The sequence below is a fragment of the Pelophylax lessonae genome (genome assembly GCF_965119305.1).
Source record: "Pelophylax lessonae genome assembly, chromosome: 6".
NCBI lineage: Eukaryota > Metazoa > Chordata > Amphibia > Anura > Ranidae > Pelophylax > Pelophylax lessonae.
The window spans coordinates 267,169,398-267,191,873 of record NC_138773.1 but is presented as its reverse complement, the minus strand read 5'-3'; the positions used below and the strand labels follow the sequence as shown (position 1 = coordinate 267,191,873).

General features: G+C 41.4%; 1 protein-coding gene across 4 annotated transcripts in view; it reads left to right on the top strand.

Annotated features, from left to right (window-relative positions):
- SLC4A10 (solute carrier family 4 member 10) overlaps nucleotides 1-22,476 on the top strand; it is a 409,068-nt gene that overhangs the window by 242,139 nt on the left and 144,453 nt on the right. For all 4 annotated transcript variants that reach the window (XM_082261024.1, XM_082261023.1, XM_082261026.1 and 1 more), the window contains exons 3-5: nucleotides 15,122-15,274; nucleotides 18,654-18,792; nucleotides 20,488-20,648. In XM_082261024.1, the coding sequence (XP_082117150.1) occupies nucleotides 15,122-15,274; nucleotides 18,654-18,792; nucleotides 20,488-20,648 (453 nt within the window). The remainder of the gene's footprint in view (nucleotides 1-15,121; nucleotides 15,275-18,653; nucleotides 18,793-20,487; nucleotides 20,649-22,476) is intronic.

Here is a 22,476-nt window from a genome sequence, read left to right as displayed (position 1 = left end):
TACACCTGTCAAATTAGGACCTGTGTCCATATAGCTACTGCGTCCCCATAGTGTAACATAGGCTTCTTGCACACATCTCCAGTTACAAGAAAAAAAAAATCACACTATACAAGTCACAGTACCTATGTGAATGAGCCCCAAAACCTAATTTACACAGAGAGCTTAATTTATTGCCTTAATGTAGTTTTATATTTTAGATTTAGCAGGAAAAGTCTAGGTTATGCTATGTTTGTGTCCACCACTAGTTATCATTTTAGAGTATTTTTAGTGAAAATATTGTTTTGATATTTTTTGTGGGCCTTTCAGGTAGACTATACTGGGCCCCTGATTTCTAACAGAAGCCCTGCCCTGAATTGCCCTGCATTTTGCATGCACCACCTGCTACCGTTGTGTTGTGTTAAGCCTGCACAGCTGCACACTTCCACTTTACCTCAGCATTCATCGTGCACGCCAATGCAGGGCTTTTAGGAAGCATTGGGCCTGCGCGGCATCACCCTTTTACCTCAGGGTGCACGCAGACACACGGCCCTTAAGCCCACCAAAATCCTCAGCACCAGGCCCATGATGCTCTTATTCTAGCCCTGGCTGAAGTGGTTAAGGATTGGTAAACTGCAATATATTATATTTTTGCCTTTGGATTTAGATACGCTTTAATACCTTCAGAATATGGAATGTGAATCCAGGATAATGGATTTTCCAAACATAAACTATCTGAAGGAAAACGGGTCTTGCAGGCACCTTTTAATGCCTGTTTTCAATCACTGTGTTAATATTTTTAATAGAGGTGGCAGGTTCACGTTAGATGAAGTGCAATTTGAAGCCAAATCACAGCTCCATAGCTAGTAAATAAGGGAAATAATGAAATGTATGAATCCATAGTAACCAATTAAAGTACAACTATAGGCAAAAGGGAGGCAAAAGGGAGGGTTATAACCCCTGTCAGATTTGTTTTTGTCATTTGGATTCCATTGCAGATATTTTCCTTCACTTCATGTCCCATAGGCAAACATGAAGTGAAAAGAAATCTCAGCAAATTAAGGAAAGTCCTTGGGGATGCTCAAGTTACCAGAACCTATTGATCTTCCAATTATCCCCATTGAGTGTCCCCAGTGGAAGATTTACCGTTTCTTACTTTTGTGGGGACAACCCAAAATTTGAGATTTTCTTTTACTTTCACTTTCAATGATAATAGAAAACAGGACAAACGGAGAGGGTGAATCTCCTTAACAGGGGCAAAGACAGCAATACAAACTGACAGGAGTTCTAATCCCTCTCCACTCTATCCAAAACTAAAAAAAAAAAGTTTTGCCTTTATTTTACACTTTAACCTTCTGCAACTTTAAGTCGCACATATGTGAATGGTGATCATTGGAAAACACGGGGAACAACTTGTCATGCCACTTTGATGTCCAAAGTTGCATGACAAGTCGCACAAGTGTGAATGGAGCCTCACCCTCTACTGTGTATTTTATTTATACAGCCTAAAGCTCCGTACACACGTACCGATCGTCGGCCGAACGATCGGCCGTCTTTTGTCCAGGGCTGTCGTGTCTGTTGAAAACTGCAAAAGACTGCACACGAATTTTGTCGGCCAACAACAGCCGACTGCAGAAGTGATGTCATGTGATGGTTAACTTTCCTTGTCTTTTTTCTTTTCTGAGCATGCTCAGTCTTGCTAATCGGCTGTCTGTCGGCCGAAATCTGTACTGACTGGCGAACAATCGGCCGTTCTGGTGTTGGCCAACAAAAATTTTAATGCCTGCGCTGTCGGCTGTCGGAAGCATCATACTAACAAGCCTATAATCGGCCGATCGGTCGTCGGCCGAATATTTACGCCCGACAATCGGTACGTGTGTACAGGGCTTTACTCTCTGCTGCCTCTTATCCTCTCTCCTCTGGTGTCTCTGCAGCCACTTACACTTCATGTGTCTGCATCCCCTTACCTTCTTCTTTGTGACTTTATTTCTACAACCTCTCATCCTCTTCCATGTAGCGGTGTCTCTGCAGCCTCTTTCCATCTCCCACGTCTTTATTTCTGCAGCCTTGGTTTTGCTGATCCAGCCTGCTCATCCCTGTCTAGATAAAGAGGACCACATACTATATCAAAAGTCCCTTGCATATTGGGGGGCGTGGCCAGGCCATGGCGGAGTAGAGACACACATCTACTGAGCTCCCGGCTCTCTCTCCGGCCCTAACCTAACCCGGTATGTTTGGAATGCCATAGCGGACATGACTCTGACTAAGAAGCGCAAAACCAAAGGCTCAGCTCAGGGAACGAGATCAGGCAGATCCGAAGGGGAGATTTCACAATTTTTCCCAGCTACAGCCCCTGGCTCGTCGGGCTCCAAGGTGGCTGCACGGCGTGGTCTGCAGACTACAGCGGCGGACCCGGCATGCAATGTGAGTTCTCTTACAGGAGCCCTGGCCATGTCGGAGTTACCTGAAATACACTCAGACAACCTGGCCGACCCCCAGGATGGGGGAAAGTGTCCTGTCACTGAGGGCGGATGCCGAACTAAGAGCTCTCTTGCAAGCTTTGCCTATTAAGGCAGACATTGCAGCAATGGTGGCCCGGATGGAGGAAAAACAGCAAGCCGCCAGCTGCAGAAGTGAGAGATGAGATGCAGGTGGTAACACAGAGGATGTCGGCGGGTGAATCTACTCTTACCTCTCTGGAAAGGCGAGTGGGGGACTTGGAAATCCACACCAAGACACACGGGGAGGCGGAGATATCATTGCAGCTCCGCATGGAGGAGCTAGAGGACAGAAGCCGACGAAATAATGTGCGGGTGAGAGGTCTTCCAGAGGCTATAGAGTCGGAAAACCTGGCGGACACCGTAAAAGGCATATTCAAGATAATACTAGGTGAGCGGTATCCTGCCAGACTTCAGTTCAACAGGGTCCATCGAGCCCCTGGCCCCTGACTTATTGACTCCGACAGATCAAGAGACGTGGTTTGCCGGATCCATCACTTTACGGACAAAGAGCTGATACTACGCGGTGCTTGGGATAAAGGTACTGTAGACTTTGAGGGAGCACCTATTAAAATTCTCCCTGACTTGTCTAAAGCCACATTGCAGAGGAGGGCTATATTAAGGCCCATTCTTGACAAGGCCAGACAGTTAGGTTTGACTTATCATTGGGGGTTCCCTTTTTCAGTTACCTTCCGCAATAAGCAAGGCTATTTTATTTTACGATCGCCAAGCGATCTGCCAACGTTTTTTTCATTTTTGGGAATAGACCCTTTCCAGGTTCCAAACTGGTTAGCATTTTTACCGGTACAGAGGAGGAGTGGCGGTATAGGATTACCTGGAAATAGGCGTTCAGCACGGCAGGAAAAGGGGGGCTCCCCTAGGGAACTGCAAGAGGCTGGATTAACATGAAGGGAAACGGAGACTAAAGCCTTGAAGAAATTATTATAAGCTGCCTTTATATATTGGTTATAATTCTTTTTTTGTGGTTCTTTTTTTTTTTTTTTTGTTTTTTTCCCTAAGTATATATATATATTTTTCGTTTTTTTTTCTTTTTTTTTTTTGTTTTGTGTCCCTCCCTTTTTTTTTTCTTTCCCCTCCCACCCCCTTTCGTATCCCTTCTCCGTTGGTCTTATTATAATATATGAAGTGGGTGGGGGAGTGCCGATAGCAAGGTTGGTTGTAGGGGACAGACTGTGTTGGAGAGGTCTCCTCTCATGTCCTGGGGGGTGAGGGCCTGGGGCGAGGGGTATTGCTCAGCGTAATAACTAACATTTAATAATTTAAGGGTTTTTTTTTTTTTTTTTTTTGTGTGTGTGAGTGATGTTTTGGTTGTGAGAGATAAAAAGCTCTCCTTTAGCACAAGTAAATATGAGGTCATAGTATCAGAAGCCTCTCGTTTCCTTTTTTGGTCACAATAAGGTCTTTAAATTTTTTGAGGTGTCGTAGGGTTTTCTTTTTTTTTTTTTTTTTTCCTCTTTTTTTTTTTTAAAAATCATTTCTTGGATGCACAGGATATATAAGTAGCACGATAATTTTTTTAATTTTTTTTTAACACACATTCACTTGGATGGCTGGGCGAGGCCGGGTGCCGGCATGGGAGGGGCTCACATATGGGAAGCGGTACCCGATCACCCAGGGTACAGATGGACCCAGTTTTGTATGAACTTTTCCCTATCCATTTTGGAAGTTAGATGATTAACTGCATACGGAGTGGCTCTTGATGACCTTAATTGGTGGGGTATTTAAATGGTGGGGTACTTTCAGATAAAGAGAAGGTGAGAGGGGAGGAGAGGGGGAAGGGGAGGGGGAAGGAAGGGGGAGAGATACTTTTTTATCACCTCTATTTCTCTTTTAGTTTTTTTTTTGAGGTATATATAGCCCTTTTTTTTTTTTTTTCCTATTTAGGGGCATGAAGTTGGATACCCTCCCCTGCCTCTTTCCTATACCCAGGAGAGTTTGGGGTAGGGGGAGGCAGGGGAGAGGTTTATTTTTGACCCGAGAGGGGACTTACCCCTTTTTTTTTTTTGGAAGAAGTAGCTATAAGAGGTCGACCAATGTTAATACAGTCAGGACTCAGAGTGGTGTCCTTTTGTTTTTGGTTGGGGGGGGCTGGAGAGGGTCTGGGAGAGCGGTGGTTTTATTTTTTTTGTATTATTCTTTTTTATTTTTTTGGTGTGTTATCCGTCCATGATCTGGAGCATTGCCCCATTTAGGCCAGTACACTGAGGGGTGATGCTCGTCACATAGTGTACATGGGAACTTGTCCCTGTTAGTGATAGGGGGATTTGCACCGGGGGAGCGGGGTGGTAAGGGACTACCCTGCCTTGCCCGGGTGTGGGGGGTGTTTGTGTGAGGTTTTGTTTTTGTTTGAATTGGCTCTATACCGAAGAAGATCGGTTATTTGTTGACGTGTTCGTGTAAGCTCCGTCACCAATCTAGGCGTCGTAGCATGTCTATATTGCGACTCTAACTGACGGAGTGTATCTAAAAGCTGCGTTAAGTGTTTGTCTCGTTCTTTTTTGAGTCTGGACCCATGTTTAATGAACTTCCTTTTTTTTTTTTTCTTCTTCTTTTCTTTCTCTCTCTCTCTTTCTTTTTTTTTTTTTTCTTCTTCTTTTCTTTCTCTCTCTCTCTTTCTTTTTTTTTTTTCGTCTTCTTTTCTTTCTCTCTCTATCTTTCTTTCTTTTTCCCTCCCTCCTCCCCTCTTTTATCCCGTCCTGATGATGGAGGACCTTACCATCCTTTCCTTGAACGCAAGGGGTCTTAATATACCAGAAAAGAGGAGGATGCTGCTTAATGACCTCAAGCGATCAAGAGTGGATGTTGCATTTATTCAAGAGACCCACTTCAGGGGGGATAAGTTCCCAGGCTCACGAATAGATGCTATAATATAGCTTATCACTCTACTAATGCGGAGGCTAAGTCTCGAGGAGTGACTATTTTGGTATCCACCAAAATTCCATGGAAACTGAATGATATTTTGTCTGATCCAGAGGGACGATATTTGTTTGTGAGAGGGAAGGTTGGAGACATACAGTTTACATTCGCAACGTTATATGCACCAAATGATCGTCAAGCAGAGTTCCTCAAGAGAGTGACTAAACTGCTCCTGGAGTTTATGGAAGGACAGCTTATTTTGGGCGGGGATTTTAATGTCCCATTGCTAGCGCGTCTTGATGCTTCTACAGGTAGATCGGCTATCTTGCCGTCTGCTTGTAAAAGTATCGCACGAACGTTCTACAATGCTCAATGGGTAGACGTATGGCGTTTGATGCATCCATCGGAGAGGGATTACACATTTTATTCATCTCCCCATAAGTGTTATTCACGGATTGACTATTTTTTGATTCCGCATAGACAGCTCAATGCGATCAAGACATCGTCAATAGGTGATATAACATGGTCAGACCATGCGCCAGTGATGATCACTTACTCTTTATCAGACCAAGCCGTTACCTGTCAACGTTTTTGGAGGCTGAACGAGACTCTCCTACAGATCCCTGATGTCCTGACAGAGATTTCGGCGGAATTACAGGATTATTTTCAGAGGAATGATCTGGAGGAATGTGGGATAGGGAACATCTGGGAGGCCCATAAATCGGTTTTGAGGGGGCTTTTTATTAAACATGGGTCCAGACTCAAAAAAGAACGAGACAAACACTTAACGCAGCATTTAGATACACTCCGTCAGTTAGAATCGCAATATAGACATGCTACGACGCCTAGATTGGAGACGGAGCTTACACGAACACGTCAACAAATAACCGATCTTCTTCGGTATAGAGCCAAAGCAGCTCTACCATTCTATTGAAAGAAGGGAAGGATCCTACATTATGTGGAAGTTACAGGCCCATCTCTTTACTTAACATTGATTTGAAAATTTTTACAAAAATTTTAGCCAATCGTTTAGCCCCACATCTTATGGACCTTATTCACCTTGACCAAGTGGGTTTTGTCCCTGGCCGGGAGGCTAGGGACAACACCACTAAAGTGTTAAATTTGATCCATGTGGCTAACACTTCCCAAATACCGAGTGTTTTCATTAACACAGACGTGGAAAAAGCCTTTGATAGGGTGAATTGGCGCTTCATGTTTGCGGTTCTTAAATATATAGGCTTGGGAAGCAATATGATGCGATGGATCACTAATGTATATTCAACCCCTACAGCACAAGTTAAGGTGAACGGTCTGTTATCTGAACCTTTCTCTATTAATAACGGTACGAGACAGGGTTGTCCCTTGTCTCCCCTTTTATTTGCTCTCTCGTTGGAACCTTTCCTTTGTACTGTACGCCAAAACCCAGATATACAAGGAGTGAGGATTGGCGGAAGCCAACATAAGATATCAGCCTATGCTGATGATCTTATGTTCTCGGTGACAAACCCCTCCCTCTCCCTTCCAAGTTTATTGCGGGAACTGACCAGGTACGGATCCCTTTCAAATTTTAAAATTAATTTTAATAAATCAGAGGCAATGGGAGTGGGGGTCCGCCCGCACAACCTACGTACCCTCCAAATGAGTTTTGGTTTCCGATGGACAGACAGGGCTTTAAGATATTTAGGTACTTTAATTCCATCTTGTCTATCTAAGGTCTATGACCTGAATTTCCCTCCCTTGATTGGGGAGACACGTTCTCTCCTGGACAAGTGGCAGAGGGGCCTACACTCATGGTTTGGCAGGTGTAACCTGCTAAAAATGAGCATACTACCCAAACATCTTTACTTGTTAAGGGCCCTTCCGATAAGGCCACCTGCCAGGTACTTTCACCTGATCCATTCCCTTTTCACTAAATTTGTGTGGGCACAGAAAAGACCTCGCCTTGCACGGACGCAAATGATCCGACCAAGAGTATTTGGCGGTTTAGCTTTACCGGATATTCAGAAGTATTTCCAAGCAGTCCATCTTGGCAGAGTGGTTGATTGGTGTTGACACCGGGCATCTAAACTGTGGATTGACATAAAGCAAGCACAGACGAATATTCCTTTGAGGGGGCCCTATGGTGTTATTCAGACCTACCCTCGTAGCTACGTTTGCATCCTCTTATGGGTACAACATTACGAATATGTAATCAGGTCATGACACGGTACTTTCTTTCTCCCCCCTGCTCCCCGCTAATGCCAGTAATTGGAAATCCGCGGTTTATACCGGGCCTGGTCTCACCAGATATAGTGGCACTGGGAGTTTCTGGATATACACGGGTGGCCCAGTTTCTGGTGTCGGATAGATGGCCGTCACTGGAGAATTTAACAAACATGGATGGATATTTCAGACTGACGTTTTGGTCAGCTCTACAACTTCATCATTTTCTACACACACTGTCGAATCCAGCAGACTTCGCAAGAAGTTTGACGAAATTTGAAGAGTATTGTCTGAAAGAGGGGGTCCTGTCACATACGCTCTCTTTACTTTACAGTCTACTAACGATCCCGATAGATGACCCTCCCCTGCCGTGTTTGACTAAATGGGCATCTGATTTGCAACGTACCTTTACACCACGGCAAATACAAAATATTATTTCACTTTCTTTTAAATCGTCTATCTGCACCAAAATTCAAGAGACTAATTTCAAGTTAATGTCTAGATGGTACTATACACCCCACAGACTTCATAGGATTTTTCCAAATACTTCGGCGAATTGTTGGCGGTGTGGGGGGGGGGGGGGGGAGATGCAACGCTGCTTCATATTTTTTGGTCTTGTCCTAAACTTTTAGTATATTGGTCTGAAATTAGAGCTATTGTCCAAAAATTTACGGAATACTCTATCCAAGAGGATCCAGCTTTGTTTTTGCTCCACCTTTCAGACATTCCTGTGCAGAGATACGAGAAATCGGTGGTGCGACATTTGGTTAATGCAGCGAAGGCGTGTATTCCGGTATTATGGAAAAGTCCCAGCCCCCGACGGTAAAAGAGTGGGTGCGGAGGGTAGAGGCCATTAATAAGATGGAGGTTTAGTGTTAACATCACAGGGCAAACGAGAACTATACCACGAGACCTGGGAACTCTGGAATACTTATATCCTGTCTGATGAGGGTATATCTTTGTTGCTCTCGTAGATGGTGAAGTAGCCTACTTTGTTGGAGATGGGGGGGGGGGGGAAGGGGAGAGGGAGAGAGAATTCCTTTTTTTTTTTTTCTCTTTCTCTGCTGTATGTTTGTCTTGTTGTTTGTTTGTTCGTTTTGGGCAATAAATGGGGCAATCTGGAATGGACGGGTAATGTGAGAGTTTACTTAATTGTCAGTTGAGATATATGTTGTAGGAAGGTATTTAATTTTAGGGGAACCTCTTGTAGAGGTACAAGGAGGGTGCCGTGACGACCTGAATTCCTGTTTGCCTTTCTCTTTTTGCTGATTAATTGAATATTGATTGTATCATGATAATTTGTTCGGCATGTATGTAATCGAGGTTCCAATGTATGCCTTTTTTGTGTTTGGTTTATGTTTTTCTTTAAAAAAAAGTAAATAAAAATTATATTTGAAAAAAAAAGTCCCTTGCTCCATAATTCGCCTTTGCCTTACATTTGTTTCTGTCTGAACTGCTTTGTTTTTCCTCTAAGCATAGCAATTAGAATTGAAGCCCCATGTACACAGGCTGTTTACCCATCTTTCCTAGATGTCTTTCCTCTTACCAGCAGCATTTTTCCAGAAAAAAACACTTGATGTTTGCAAATGCGCTTGGGCGTTAATTCATTATATTTTATTTTGCCCACTAAAATAAATTAACGCCTAAGCGATTGACGCCTCTAGCTTTAACTTGGGTTTAGACGCGTTTACACGCCTCCAGTGTTTTTTGTGCCAAAACGCTGCTGCTCCTGGGCACGGTGGCAGTGTTTTTTTTTTTTTTTTCTGCCTCTTAAAGCTTATGCGTGCATTGACTTATAAGGGTTAAGTTACTAAAGGCAACTAGACTGTATACTTTACAAAGTGCAGTTGCCCTCTGAAAGTGAAATTGCTCCAGAGCTTAGTAAATGAGGTAAATCTTCACTTTGCAAAGATTACCCAGTCACATGCAAGGAAAATAAAAAAACAACAACATTTTTGCTTGCACATGATTGGATGATGGATGTCAGCTAAGCTTTTACTCATTTACAAAGCTCTGGAGCAACTGCATTTGCTGAGTGCAACTGCACTTTGCAAAGTGCACAGTCCATTTGCCATTAGTAAATCAACCTCTAAGACTAACATGCAGGTGTGCATTTACAGGCAGAAATAAATAAATGCCAGATGTTACTAACATGAGGCCTCTTTCACACGAACGATCCGATCAGATCCGCCTGTCAGTTTTTTAGGCGGATCCTCCCTGCATCCCTATGGGGCAGCGGATGTCAGCGGAGACATGTCCGCTGACACCCGCTGCCATCCGCATCCAATCCTGTCCGTGAAATCCAGACGGATGGAAACTCTATTTTCCATCCATCCAGGGGATCGGATCAGATGAGAGCGGACAGGCGGTCCGCTCTCATACGATTCCCCCATAGAGAGCAGCGGGAGCTGTGACACCTCCGTCTCCACACACAGAGCAGAGAGGGAGCTGTCACCTACCTGATCAGTGTATCGATCCCCCGCTGAGCAGCACGGAGTCCGCCGACGGAGCGGACTGTGTGAAAGGAGCATAAGTGTTAAACATGTCCAGTGTGCATGAAGCCTAATAAAAAAGTAAATAAAATAAAATACATATATTTGTTTTTTTGTATATTTAAAGTACAACTTTACCTTTACCGCATTTTAAAAATAACTTGATATTGTAAAAAAGGACCATGAGATAACCGAGTAAGTTATTACTAAGGTCTTTACAGTTTTCCTAAACATGGTTTTGCTCATTGGGAGATATTTATATTTTTATTGATTATTATTATTTTTATTGACTGTTGTTCATCTATACCTAAATATAGTAACCTACAGAATACTGGAATACAGCGAAGGACAGTTGCCTCATGGTAACAAGCAAGATCTGAACAATGATAAACTCAAATTATCTGTGTTTGATTTTTTTGTGGGCGAATCACAATTTGTGCTAGCTTACTTTAAATTAGGGAATGTGATAATTGTTTGACAGTGACACATTTTGTATTTTTCCGTATTAAAGATCTGAACATTTGCCATCTGACACAGTGGATCGTTATATTGAATGCAAATACTTTTTGAAAACAATTTGTTTGGATAGGTGGCGTGAGCCCAGAGGATGAACATAGGGTATTGAGTACTCCATAATGTTTCTACAAAGCTGACATCTGGCACCAAGTAAAATCTAGGCCTGGCAGAAAGAACTTTGAAGAAATGTCTAGTGCTCATTATACAGTTTTCAGTGTTCTGATCATCATACTGTACCTTAGGGAAACAGAAAAATGTAAATTAGCCTTGTAAATTTCTGTCAAGTGCTAAGGAATATATGTTTGTCGTAAACTTCTGCACACTCCATTTAGATCAATTAATGAGCTCTACTACATGTTTCTTTCTGCTAGATGCATAACAAATATTATGGGCTTGGGGGAAGGGAGATTGATCTTAAAATAGCTGTGTGTATTTGCATGCATGGATTTAAAATAGTTTATATTTTTATTATTCATATGGAGCACCAACCTAGTTGGGCTGCTAAACAAATGTCGTTTTTGGCTCCTGCTGTAGCCAGAAGAGCAATGATAGTTTATTCTGGTCTGTTCAGGGCTGCACTGGCTGGGAGTTTGCTTCCTCCGGCCTCAAGAAGACATTTCTGGAGTTTGGGGAGGGAGGATTTAAATGAATATTGAGTAGGTCTCAGCCAATCCTTGGAGAGGTTTTCCCAGATGGTGGCTGGGAGAGCTGTTAAATAGTTTGGAGCCCTGATAAGATTGTCTGTTCTCCCCCTAGAGGGGATAGATCAGTAAGCTGAGAAGGAGAGGGACTGCTTGCCCCTGGTGCCCTGGGACTGGATGCTGTATTACTTTACAAGAGACTGTATCTGCATCTATGGACTGATCCTGTTCCAAGATTCTATGAGTAGAGCCTCCTTTCTGTGCTGGTCCCCAGCTGTGAACCTGACTAGCTGTACTTGTGCTAAAGCTACTTCATGGTCCCCAGCTGTCAGTGAAAGACTGTGTCACTGCCAGGGCTGCTGTTAGAAATTGCGGGGCCCTGTACAGACTACCTGGCAGGGCCCCCCCAAGAAAATATTAAAGATATATTTAGCTAAAATTACAACAAAATCACTATTATCAGACACAAATATAACATAACTCGCACAATTCCTGCTAAATCTAAAAAATAAAACTGTTAAATAAAAAAAGAAGATGAGATGAGAAAAATATACAGGCTGGGCAGTTGGAGCTCAGTGATCAGAGAGACAGAGAGAGAGAGAAACAAAGTTACAATTTACAAATAAACTCCTGAGCAGAGATAAGTGCTGGGAGGGGGGGGGCACACAAGGGAGGGGGATTAGTAAGGGGCAACTGTCTCTTTCTCAGCAGATAAAGGCTGATAGCAGGGAGAGATCAGATTCAGGTGCTGGAGGAAGATTTCTGTATTTGTTGTCCATCAGTAATCCCCCTCTCTGTGTGGGCCCTCCTGTGTGCTCGGGCCCCCTACAAGAGGGCCGGTGGTCCCCCCCTATCAGCGGCCCTGGTCACTGCTGTTTAGAGAAAGAGAGAATTGCAGAATTGTGTTCAAGCATTTTAGAGTATCTCACATCACCCCTAATTCCCTCCTAAGTTTCTACAAGCAATAACATATGGAAAAGACAAACCCCTGGACTGTTCAATGACCTGGAGTGAATGGAGTGTTGCTGTGTGCTTGACTGCCTCTGCATTGTTGTTGGAACGAACCAGTGAATCACAGCAGCTCCTTCGGAGGTAGTGCTAGAGGTACAAACAAAAACTGAGATGCTCTAAATAAAGAGACCCTGCCTCTACCTATTTCTCAGCAATCTAAAGGTAATCTGTATTTGGAGTGCTTACTGAAACCCTCCCTGCTGCTTTTATGTGAATCTGATGTGCAGAGATATCTTTGTTCCAATAAAGGTAAGTATGGAGCAAATCGGCGCTAATTTGCAGTGAATAGATTATCGCCAGAAAAAATATAATATAAAAATAAAAATGGAGTATCAGTAAACTATGACTTACAGCTGGTGAATGAATAACATGAAAAGCGTAATGAGAGAATAAATGGAGTGACAAATATGCTAGGAATCGCACACTGCACCCATCCAAGTGTGATGCGAATCCCCAACACAAATGAGGCTATAAACAGTGGCTAAATAATGGCCAGGTACCAAATAGTAGTAAAACGTGATGAATATCTAGTAATAGCGCAAATGCTACAAATGATGAGCAGTACTTGAATAAATTTGTAAAAAATGCAGACAATGAATACTAAAAAATATGGCGAACCATCAGTGACACCAATGGGTCAAAATAATTCATCACAATAGTATAATAAAGACAATAAAGTGCTTGGAAGACAATAAATAAATATACTCAAATGTGAGTGAGCATAAGTAAAAAAATGTCCATGTGCAAAAAAGTGCATAAATGTAGTGCTTCAAAAAGTGACTCTTGTGGCTTTTTCACAAATAAACGTGACTCTTGTGATACTCAAATGTTGCCTGTAGAGAGAGCGTGTCACTAGGGTAAGCTAATCCACAACTGTGTACAATGGCCGCTCACCTCCATATACACTCATATGAGCGTTTTGTGATAATTATCACCAGTGTGTGACACGGGTCTTCCTCCGTAGGTGCAGGTTCTAATGGGGCCACCAGAGAATTCCTTGCTCTTTAAAGGAGATGCAGCCAGTGGTGTGATAATAATAAGCCGCCTCTTATCATAGAAATGGTCAGGTAATCCTCCGATGTCTCCCGCTCATATCAGGGACAATAATAGAGAAAATCTCATGGTGTAGTACGAAGATAAATTTATTGAATAAAATATAGTAAACTCACAATTCAGATAAAACAAACGTGCAGCCACCGATGCGGTACAGTCCGATACTTCCGGTCTCCGGCTATCTGCCACCAGCAGATGAACCATGTCTTGACACACGTTTAGGCACATTTGGATGCACTCAGGCGCATCAAGTCTTTAAGCGTTCATGGATTCCATTGGCCAGAATATTAATTTATTCTGGCCAGTGGAATAAATAACACTCAAGCGCTAAATTCATCTGTATAGGTGCATCCTGCATTTTTTCTGCCAAAAAGCTCCTCTCCTTAATGCGCTGGTGATGTTTTTTTGTTTCAGCCCTTAAAAGCTCCTCTTCTAATATAATTGTTAAATCAACCTATCAATGAATGGACATATAAGCTAACCTGGGGACATTCTTACAGGCTAAAAAAAGTCAAATACCTATAAAAGCAGCATTTTTTTAAATCCCTGAGTGCATGAAGCCTTAATGTGCAAAAATGCTCGATTATAAACTCTTAAAAAAAAAACCCTGAAAATCAGTTGCACAACAATGGGTTGTTTTACAATCACTTTAACCGGTTGTCGACCACACGCCGTCTTTTTACTGCGGCAGTTTGGCTCTCCTGTGCAAACTGATGTAGACCTACGTCAGTCACGCACCAGCAGCTAGGGGGTGAGTGTCCCCCGCTCGGCAGCGGGGAAGCCGATGCACAGGTCAGGTGGCTCCAATTGCCGCCTGACATCCGCGATCACTTCCCACTGAGACAGAAGAACAGTCAGCTGTTGTAAACACAGCTGACCATTCTTCTCCCTGGAATGATCATAGAGCCCCTGTGATCCTTCTATATAGGTCTCTATGATAATTTCACAAGCCATGCCCCCCCCCCCCACAGTTAGAATCACTCCCCTAGGCTCACATTTAACCTATTGATCACCCACAATGTTAACCCCTTCCCTGCCACTGTCGTTATTACAGTAACAGTGCATATTTTTAGCACTAATTGCTGTAGTAATGTCACTGGTCCCCCCAAAAGTGTAAAAAATGTCAGTTAGGGGTCCAATCTGTCTACCGCAATGTCGCAGTCCCGCTAAAAATCGCAGATCGCTGCCATTACTAGGGAAAAAAAAAAAAACAATAAAAATTACATAAATCTTTCCCATAGTTAGTAGACGCAATAACTTTTGTGCAAACCAATCAAAATACGCTTATTACTATTTTTTTTTTTTTTACTAAAAATATGTAGCAGAAAACAAATTGGCCTAAAATGTTAAAAAATTTTGATTTTTTAATTTTTTTTTTTTTGAGAATGTTATATAGCAGAATGTGAAAAATATTATTTTTTTTTTCAGAATTGTCACTCCTTTTTTGTTTATAGCGCAAAAAATAAAAATCACACAGGTGACCAAATACCACCAAAAAAAAAGCTATATGTGGAGAAAAAAGGTACAGCATTGCACGGCCGTGCAATTGTCCGTTAAAATAACGCAGTGCCGAATCGCAAAATATGGCCTGGTCATTAAGGGGGAAAATCTTCTGGTCCAGAAGTGGTTAAGGTGGGGACATGTGGGAATAGTGCAATGTCTGATAGACGTGGCTAAAGTAACTCCATTAATGACAGACAGATAAAAAGCAGGAGGTATTGTTTATAAGAAACTGAAAAACATTTAGCTGTTAATTTATGTTTTGCGTATTCTGCATGAAAACCTTGTAGAAAAGTACAGTAATAATTTGTTCTTACTTTTCAACGGAATGTAACATCTTCTTTTATTTCTGTAGGCCATCGGACATTATTCATTGGAGTTCATGTACCACTTGGTGGCAGGAAAAGCCATCGCCGTCACAGTCACCGACATCGCGGACACAAGCACCGAAAAAAGGACAAGGAACGGGACTCGGGTTTAGAAGATGGACGGGAATCTCCTACATATGGTAAAACTTTTCACTTGTTATGACTCTCCTATTTAAAATGATGCTGCACATCCTTAGGTTGGCAAATCAAAGAATCTTCTTCATTAATTAGCATATTCCAATGCCCTGTTGTTTACTGTTATGGTAGGATATACCCCTACTATGTATTATTGTGGTGCATTTGCTCTGGAATTTGTAATGTTTATACAAATTGCTTAAATAAAGCTATTTTTAATAAAATTATATATATATATATTTTTTTTTTTTTAAACAGAGTTTAGTTTCACCTTAAGCCTGAAAAAAAAGTCATCATAATTATTCCTATTAGGTACCAGTAGTTAGGTTTTACTTTACATTCAGATACAGTACCTAGGCACCTGAAAAATAATCATATATACTTATATAAAAATGTCACATCAAACTGTTTCCAGAACATGGAAATAAAGGTATAGATATGACAATGCTACTCACATGCCATCTGATGCATTGAGTTGATTCCACGTGGATTTCAGGTTCAATAATCCAGAGAATACTGATTGTATTTGTTTTTAATTATTTAGAGATTAGGTCCTATACTATGGTTTAAACAGTTATAGATAGCCTTAATTTTAATTTAGGTGTAAGTAAGTCTGGTCTAAGCCTAACCAAGTTTAAACCTGTTCCACCCCCATTTTAAGTACTATACTAACTACCCTGTAAAAGAAAGATACTTAATTAATCTAAGGAGCTCTCCAGTCCAGTCACATGATTGGCTTCCAGTGCCGGATTTATGAGTGAGGAGGGATCACTGCATTGCTTTTTCAGGCAGTGAGACGGCATGTGTCCCCCCCCCCCCCCCCGCCGGATCACCATTGAGCTGGCCATCTCTATGGCAATGGGAGGACGGAAACAACGTCACTTCCGGCTCTGGCAGATGTAAACAGTGCCAGTTTTTTTTACTGGAGAGCAGAGATCTATGTTTTTTTTTTTTTAATCTCATGCTTTCCAGGGTAGATGAGATATCTGAGATCTTATTGACCCCAAATTTCTCCATAAAGAGGACCTAGTCATGCCTTATTCCTATTCCAAGGGATGTTTTAATTTCATGTAATAGTAATAAAAGTGCTCAAAAAAAAATGTAAGGGACAGTGTAAAAAAAAAAAGCAAACACATACGTAGGTTCCGCCCGCATATGTAAACGGCGTTAGCACTACATACAGTGGCTACAGAAAGTATTCAGACCCCCTTAAATTTTTCACTCTTTGTTATATTGCAGCCATTTGCTAAAATCATTTAGGTTCATTCTTCTTCCTCATGAATGTACACATAGCACCCCATACTGACAGAAAAACACAGAATTGTTGACATTGTTGCAGATTTATTAAAAAAGAAAAACTGAAATATCACATGGTCCTAAGTATTCAGACCCTTTGCTGTGACACTCATATATTTAACTCAGGTGCTTTCCATTTCTTCTGATCATCCTTGAGATGGTTCTACACCTTCATTTGAGTCCAGCTGTGTTTGATTATACTGATTGGACTTGATTAGGAAAGCCACACACCTGTCTATATAAGACCTTCCAGATCACAATGCATGTCAGAGCAAATGAAAATCATGAGGTCAAAGGAACTGCCTGAAGAGCTCAGAGACAGAATTGTGGCAAGGCACAGATCTGGCCAAGGTTACAAAAAGATTTCTGCTGCACTTAAGGTTCCTAAGAGCACAGTGGCCCCCATAATCCTCAAATGGAAGACGTTTGGGACGACCAGAACCCTTCCTAGAGCTGGCCGTCCGGCCAAACTGAGCTATCGGGGGAGAAGAGCCTTGGTGAGAGAGGTAAAGAAGAACCCAAAGATCCCTGTGGCTGAGCTCCACAGATGCAGTCAGGAGATGGGAGAAAGTTGTAGAAAGTCAACCATCACTGCAGCCCTCCAGTCGGGGCTTTATGGCAGAGTGGCCCGACGGAAGCCTCTCCTCAGTGTAAGACACATGAAAGCCCGCATGGAGTTTGCTAAAAAAAACACCTGAAGGACTCCAAGATGGTGAGAAATAAGATTCTCTGGTCTGATGAGACCAAAATATAACTTTTTGGCCTTAATTCTAAGCGGTATGTGTGGAGAAAACCAGGCACTGCTCATCACCTGTCCAATACAGTCCCAACAGTGAAGCATGGTGGTGGCAGCATCATGCTGTGGGGGTGTTTTTCAGCTGCAGGGACAGGACGACTGGTTGCAATCGAGGGAAAGATGAATGCGGCCAAGTACAGGGATATCCTGGACAAAAACCTTCTCCAGAGTGCTCTGGACCTCAGACTGGGCCGAAGGTTTACCTTCCAACAAGACAATGACCCTAAGCACACAGCTAAAATAACGAAGGAGTGGCTTCACAACAACTCCGTGACTGTTCTTGAATGGCCCAGCCAGAGCCCTGACTTAAACCCAATTGAGCATCTCTGGAGAGACCTAAAAATGGCTGTCCACCAACGTTTACCATCCAACCTGACAGAGCTGGAGAGGATCTGCAAGGAGGAATGGCAGAGGATCCCCAAATCCAGGTGTGAAAGACTTGTTGCATCTTTCCCAAAAAGACTCCTGGCTGTATTAGATCAAAAGGGGGCTTCTACTAAATACTGAGCAAAGGGTCTGAATACTTAGGACCATGTGATATTTCAGTTTTTCTTTTTTAATAAATCTGCAACAATGTCAACAATTCTGTTTTTTTCTGTCAGTATGGGGTGCTATGTGTACATTCATGAGGAAGAAGAATAAACTTAAATGATTTTAGCAAATGGCTGCAATATAACAAAGAGTGAAAAATTTAAGGGGGTCTGAATACTTTCCGTACCCACTGTATGTGAGGTTTTACCACAAACGTAAGAGTGAGAGCAATAATTCTAGCATTCTAAGACCTCCTCTGTATCCCTAAACTGGTAACCTGTAAAAATTTTCAAAGTGTAGCCTATGGAGATTTTTAAGTATGTAAGTTTGGTGCCATTCCGTGAGTGTGCACACTTTTAAACAGTGACAGTTTTTTAAGGCATTAAAGTGTATTTTTTCCAAATAAATTGCATATGAAATTTTGCTGCGCAAATGCCATGTAACATAACAAATTGCAATGATCACTATTTCATTCTCTAGGGTCTCTGCTAAATATATATATATATATATATATATATATATATATGCATATATATATATATATATATATATATATATATATATATATATATATATATATAATTTCTCCGGGTTCTGAGTAATTTTCTCACAGAAAATCAATGATGATTTTTACATGTCGGGGAGGAATGCCAGAATTTGCCTGGCTTAGTTAGGTTTGACCAGACTTCCACCTTAAGAATCTCCGGTTTAAATCCTCCATGCCTTACATTACAGAGGCTGATGGTGTCTTGTAATTGCAGACACTCCATCTCAGAGGGTTCAGTTTATCCTGGGAACAGAAGATGACGATGAAGAACACATTCCTCATGACTTATTTACAGAGCTGGATGAAATCTGTTTGCGAGAAGGTGATGATGCTGAATGGCGGGAAATGGCCAGGTTAGTGGTACCAAACATACAGTAATCTACAGAAAGCGAGAGTTGAACTGTATTTCTAAAACTGGTATATTCATCTTTACTAGTTTGTGGAGAGCATGGAATCTTTTGAACAATTACACTAATTCAGATTGAGGGGCCAGCCTGGGTTCCCTGTGTTTCGGTATAGAGTTGACATCTGTCCAATACTGCTCCATAATGCCATACTGCTTTTTTCTGTTAACCTGACATCCCTATAAAGGTTGATGATAGTTCCTCTGAGTCTAATTTGCAGTGTATAGAACAAATAAATAGGACAACATAATAAGTTTGATTAACTGACGGGCAGGTTAGCCTTACCTACGGCCATTTACTTACTCCACAAAAGGCTAAGCCCCATTACACTATTCCACACAGAATTAGTAAGAATAGCATCAACCGTTAAAGCATGAATGACACAAAATAAACCTCACTGTAAATCTTAGCAATAGTTAATCAAGCAATGTTCCTAGGTGTACTCTACGCATACAGCCCCAATAGCCGGTGGGTGTATGCATTACTGGCAAAGTGGTAATCATGGTAATGTCTAAAGTACCTGGCGTCGAATTGTCAAGGTTAGTCAGCTGTCATTGGGACCCTTCTGTTAGGTGGTGCACATTTAGCGCTCTCTTTTATTCTATTCACAAAAATATAGCTAATGGGCTATTAGGTAAGCATCTCTCTCTATTGCATTAATTGTGGGCTAAGGGTAAGGGATTAAACTCTGTAGCTCTGCTCACCAATCCTGGCATGCAGCAGGTCCAGCCCCATATACTTGGTGGTCAATCAGCCCAGCAGTCTCAGTCCTCATTATTGGCTCCACAGATCAGATCCGCAGTTAGGTGGGCACACACAGCAATTGGTCTCCTCAGCTCAGGTTCCAAAGCACAGAAACTCTCTCTGTGGCTCAATCTCTTACTCTGGTCCTCACAGGCCATGTCCTTGGTATAGGCCAGCACAGCACAGGTCCACCCACTTTGGTTTCGCCACACTGTTTTCCTGGTGTCCTGCGCAGACCCCAGCATCAGGTCTGTACTAGTTGACTCCCCATGCTGTTTTGCCCGAGCTCTCGTAATTGCCTGGGAAAACTTTTTATTTCTCCTCCTATGTATGCAGAAAAATCTGGGCCTGTAGTTCTGCAGCCATTAGCCTCAATTCAGAAAAGGGGAATTTTCACACAGAACCACTCTGTTTGCCTATGCAGTGGCAGGAGGGAAGTGAGAGGAGAAAGGCCCGCTGAAGTACATTCCTCTTGACCAGCAACATTGGGGGAAGTGTGAATAGGCAGCGGACACAAACAGAGCTGGTGGGCACCCATCTACACAAGAATGTAAAGTATTTAATTGTGTTTAGAAATAAAATGTGTTCTGCTGTATCCAAGAATTTAACGTATTAAATTGTATTCACAAATGAAATGCATTCAGTATTTCAAGAATGTAATGTATTCAGTTGTATTCTTCTTTATTCTAACCTTTGGGCATAAAAGCCTGACTTCAGAATATTTACTTCTTATCTTGAAATGGATACTTATTACATATTTTATACCAAATGCTCTATTTTATAAAAAATGTTCTTATGTTTAAAATGAACATAAGCTAAAAAAAAAAATAAAAAAATAAATATGGGTTCCTAGTAGAGTTTGGCATTGGACTCAAATGTGTCTATGCCTTCATTTGTTAGGTGGTTGAAGTTTGAAGAAGATGTTGAAGATGGCGGAGAGCGATGGAGCAAACCCTACGTGGCCACGCTGTCTCTTCACAGTCTGTTTGAATTGAGAAGTTGTATACTGCATGGTACTGTGTTGCTGGACATGAGGGCCAACTCCTTGGAAGAAATTGCAGGTAAAAGACATGATATGACTGTAGGTTGTTATGTTTTCTTTATGCTTTATTGCGATGCCATGAAAAACAAGCAAGGACAGAGGTAAACAGCATAAATTTTTAGAAGAAAAATAGTTATTCAAAGTTTAGTAGCAATCATACGATTAATAAAATAAATTCAGATAATCGATGGAAGCAAAAATGCACTGCATAGTATTTACATCTAGGTAGAATAAATTATAAAAAAGTATTCACAATATTATGCTGTATTTGTAAAACACCTTAGTAAACAAGAATTGCTTAGAAACAAAACATTTTACAAGTGGATTTTCATAATTGCAAAAATCCATATGTGCCTAAAAAATCACTAAGGCCACATGGGCATGCTACAGAGTACACAATGGCCTTATTTGCCCACACAAGGGTGCACAGGTTTTCCATGCATCTCAGAGCAGGCAGTCTCATTCGTGTCAACTGAGACTCACAGACATAGCCACTGCTCCCAATTCATGGAACAACTGTGCATCCCTGTATGGGCAAACACGGCCCTTGCATGGGTCTACGCTGTAGTAAGCCAGTGTGAACGAGGCCTAATAGTATCAATGTATCAATGATGAAATAAGTTCATAAGGATGTAGTGTAATCCGCCTACTTGCCTTTGGAAAATCAACCCTAATGCATCAACTATTCCAAAAGTAAATATAAATATTATAATGAGAAAGTGCATCCACTCCTTTCTGTGATCTTCATTATTAAGTGCCTGAAATAGTGCAGAATACTTGTACAGCCAAGCTTACCCCAAATGGACATCTTAAATGGTGGACCTTAATATTGTAAAAGGCCTTTAACAGGCAAAAGGTGAGTATCTTGAAAAGCAGGAAGATTGCAACCCTCAGAATAGTATCCCCCTTATTTGTTGGCATTGTTGTATATTAAATACCAAAACTTTCTTTGCGGATATGCTCGGTAAAATACAAAATAATGAGACTCTATTCTTCTTTCAGTATATAAAACCCAATCAGTTTATTTAAAATCCAAATAAAAATCTCACACTCTTGTGAAAATCTTGATTAAAGATAGAGACTAGCATTATCTTTTTATATAAAATATTTGTTTAACATAAATTAAAAAAATAAACCGCTCATTGTTTCCTAAATGACTGCCTGTTGGTAACCTATACAAGGTTCATTCACCTTTCTTTTGCGTTTGGGAAGCATAACTACTGTATATACTAAATATAGCAATGGTTTTAGCTTTATCTTGCTTGACAGCAGAACAGCGCCTTGTGTGAAATTATAGGTCTCTTCCCACAATAGGATATGCAAATTAAATAGTTTTTCATTTTCAGCATGTAAGCTGTGTTATTTCTGAACAAATAATTCTTTGCTTGTTGCTCTTTCGTTTTTTCTGTTTCCTTCTACGATAAAACAGGTGTTGCAATTAATTATATTTATAAACCTGATTGAAATTTGAAACACAATTATCTATATTGGCCAGATACCATTTTGCACAGTTTTGTATTAATTATTTAAAGTGAACCTGACCTGATGTAAAACATTTCAATAGTAATGCTGAAGTGTAGGCATATTATAGTCCTTGCAAGTACCTGTATGAAGAAGACAACAGCAGGCTTGCTTGTTTCCCAGACTGAACCTAAGTGGTCAGACTGGGCAAATGTTCTTTAGTTTCTGTGGGCACCTTCAGTCCATGTGCCTCCCTAGAGCCCATTGAATCCTGGATCAAGGGTGTACATTTCATTTTGACTTCTTCCAAATCAAGATTAAGCCTGTCCCCCTCTTGTTGTAAATCCTTCCCCATCATTTGCCTAAATTTTTGAATAAAAAGGGAT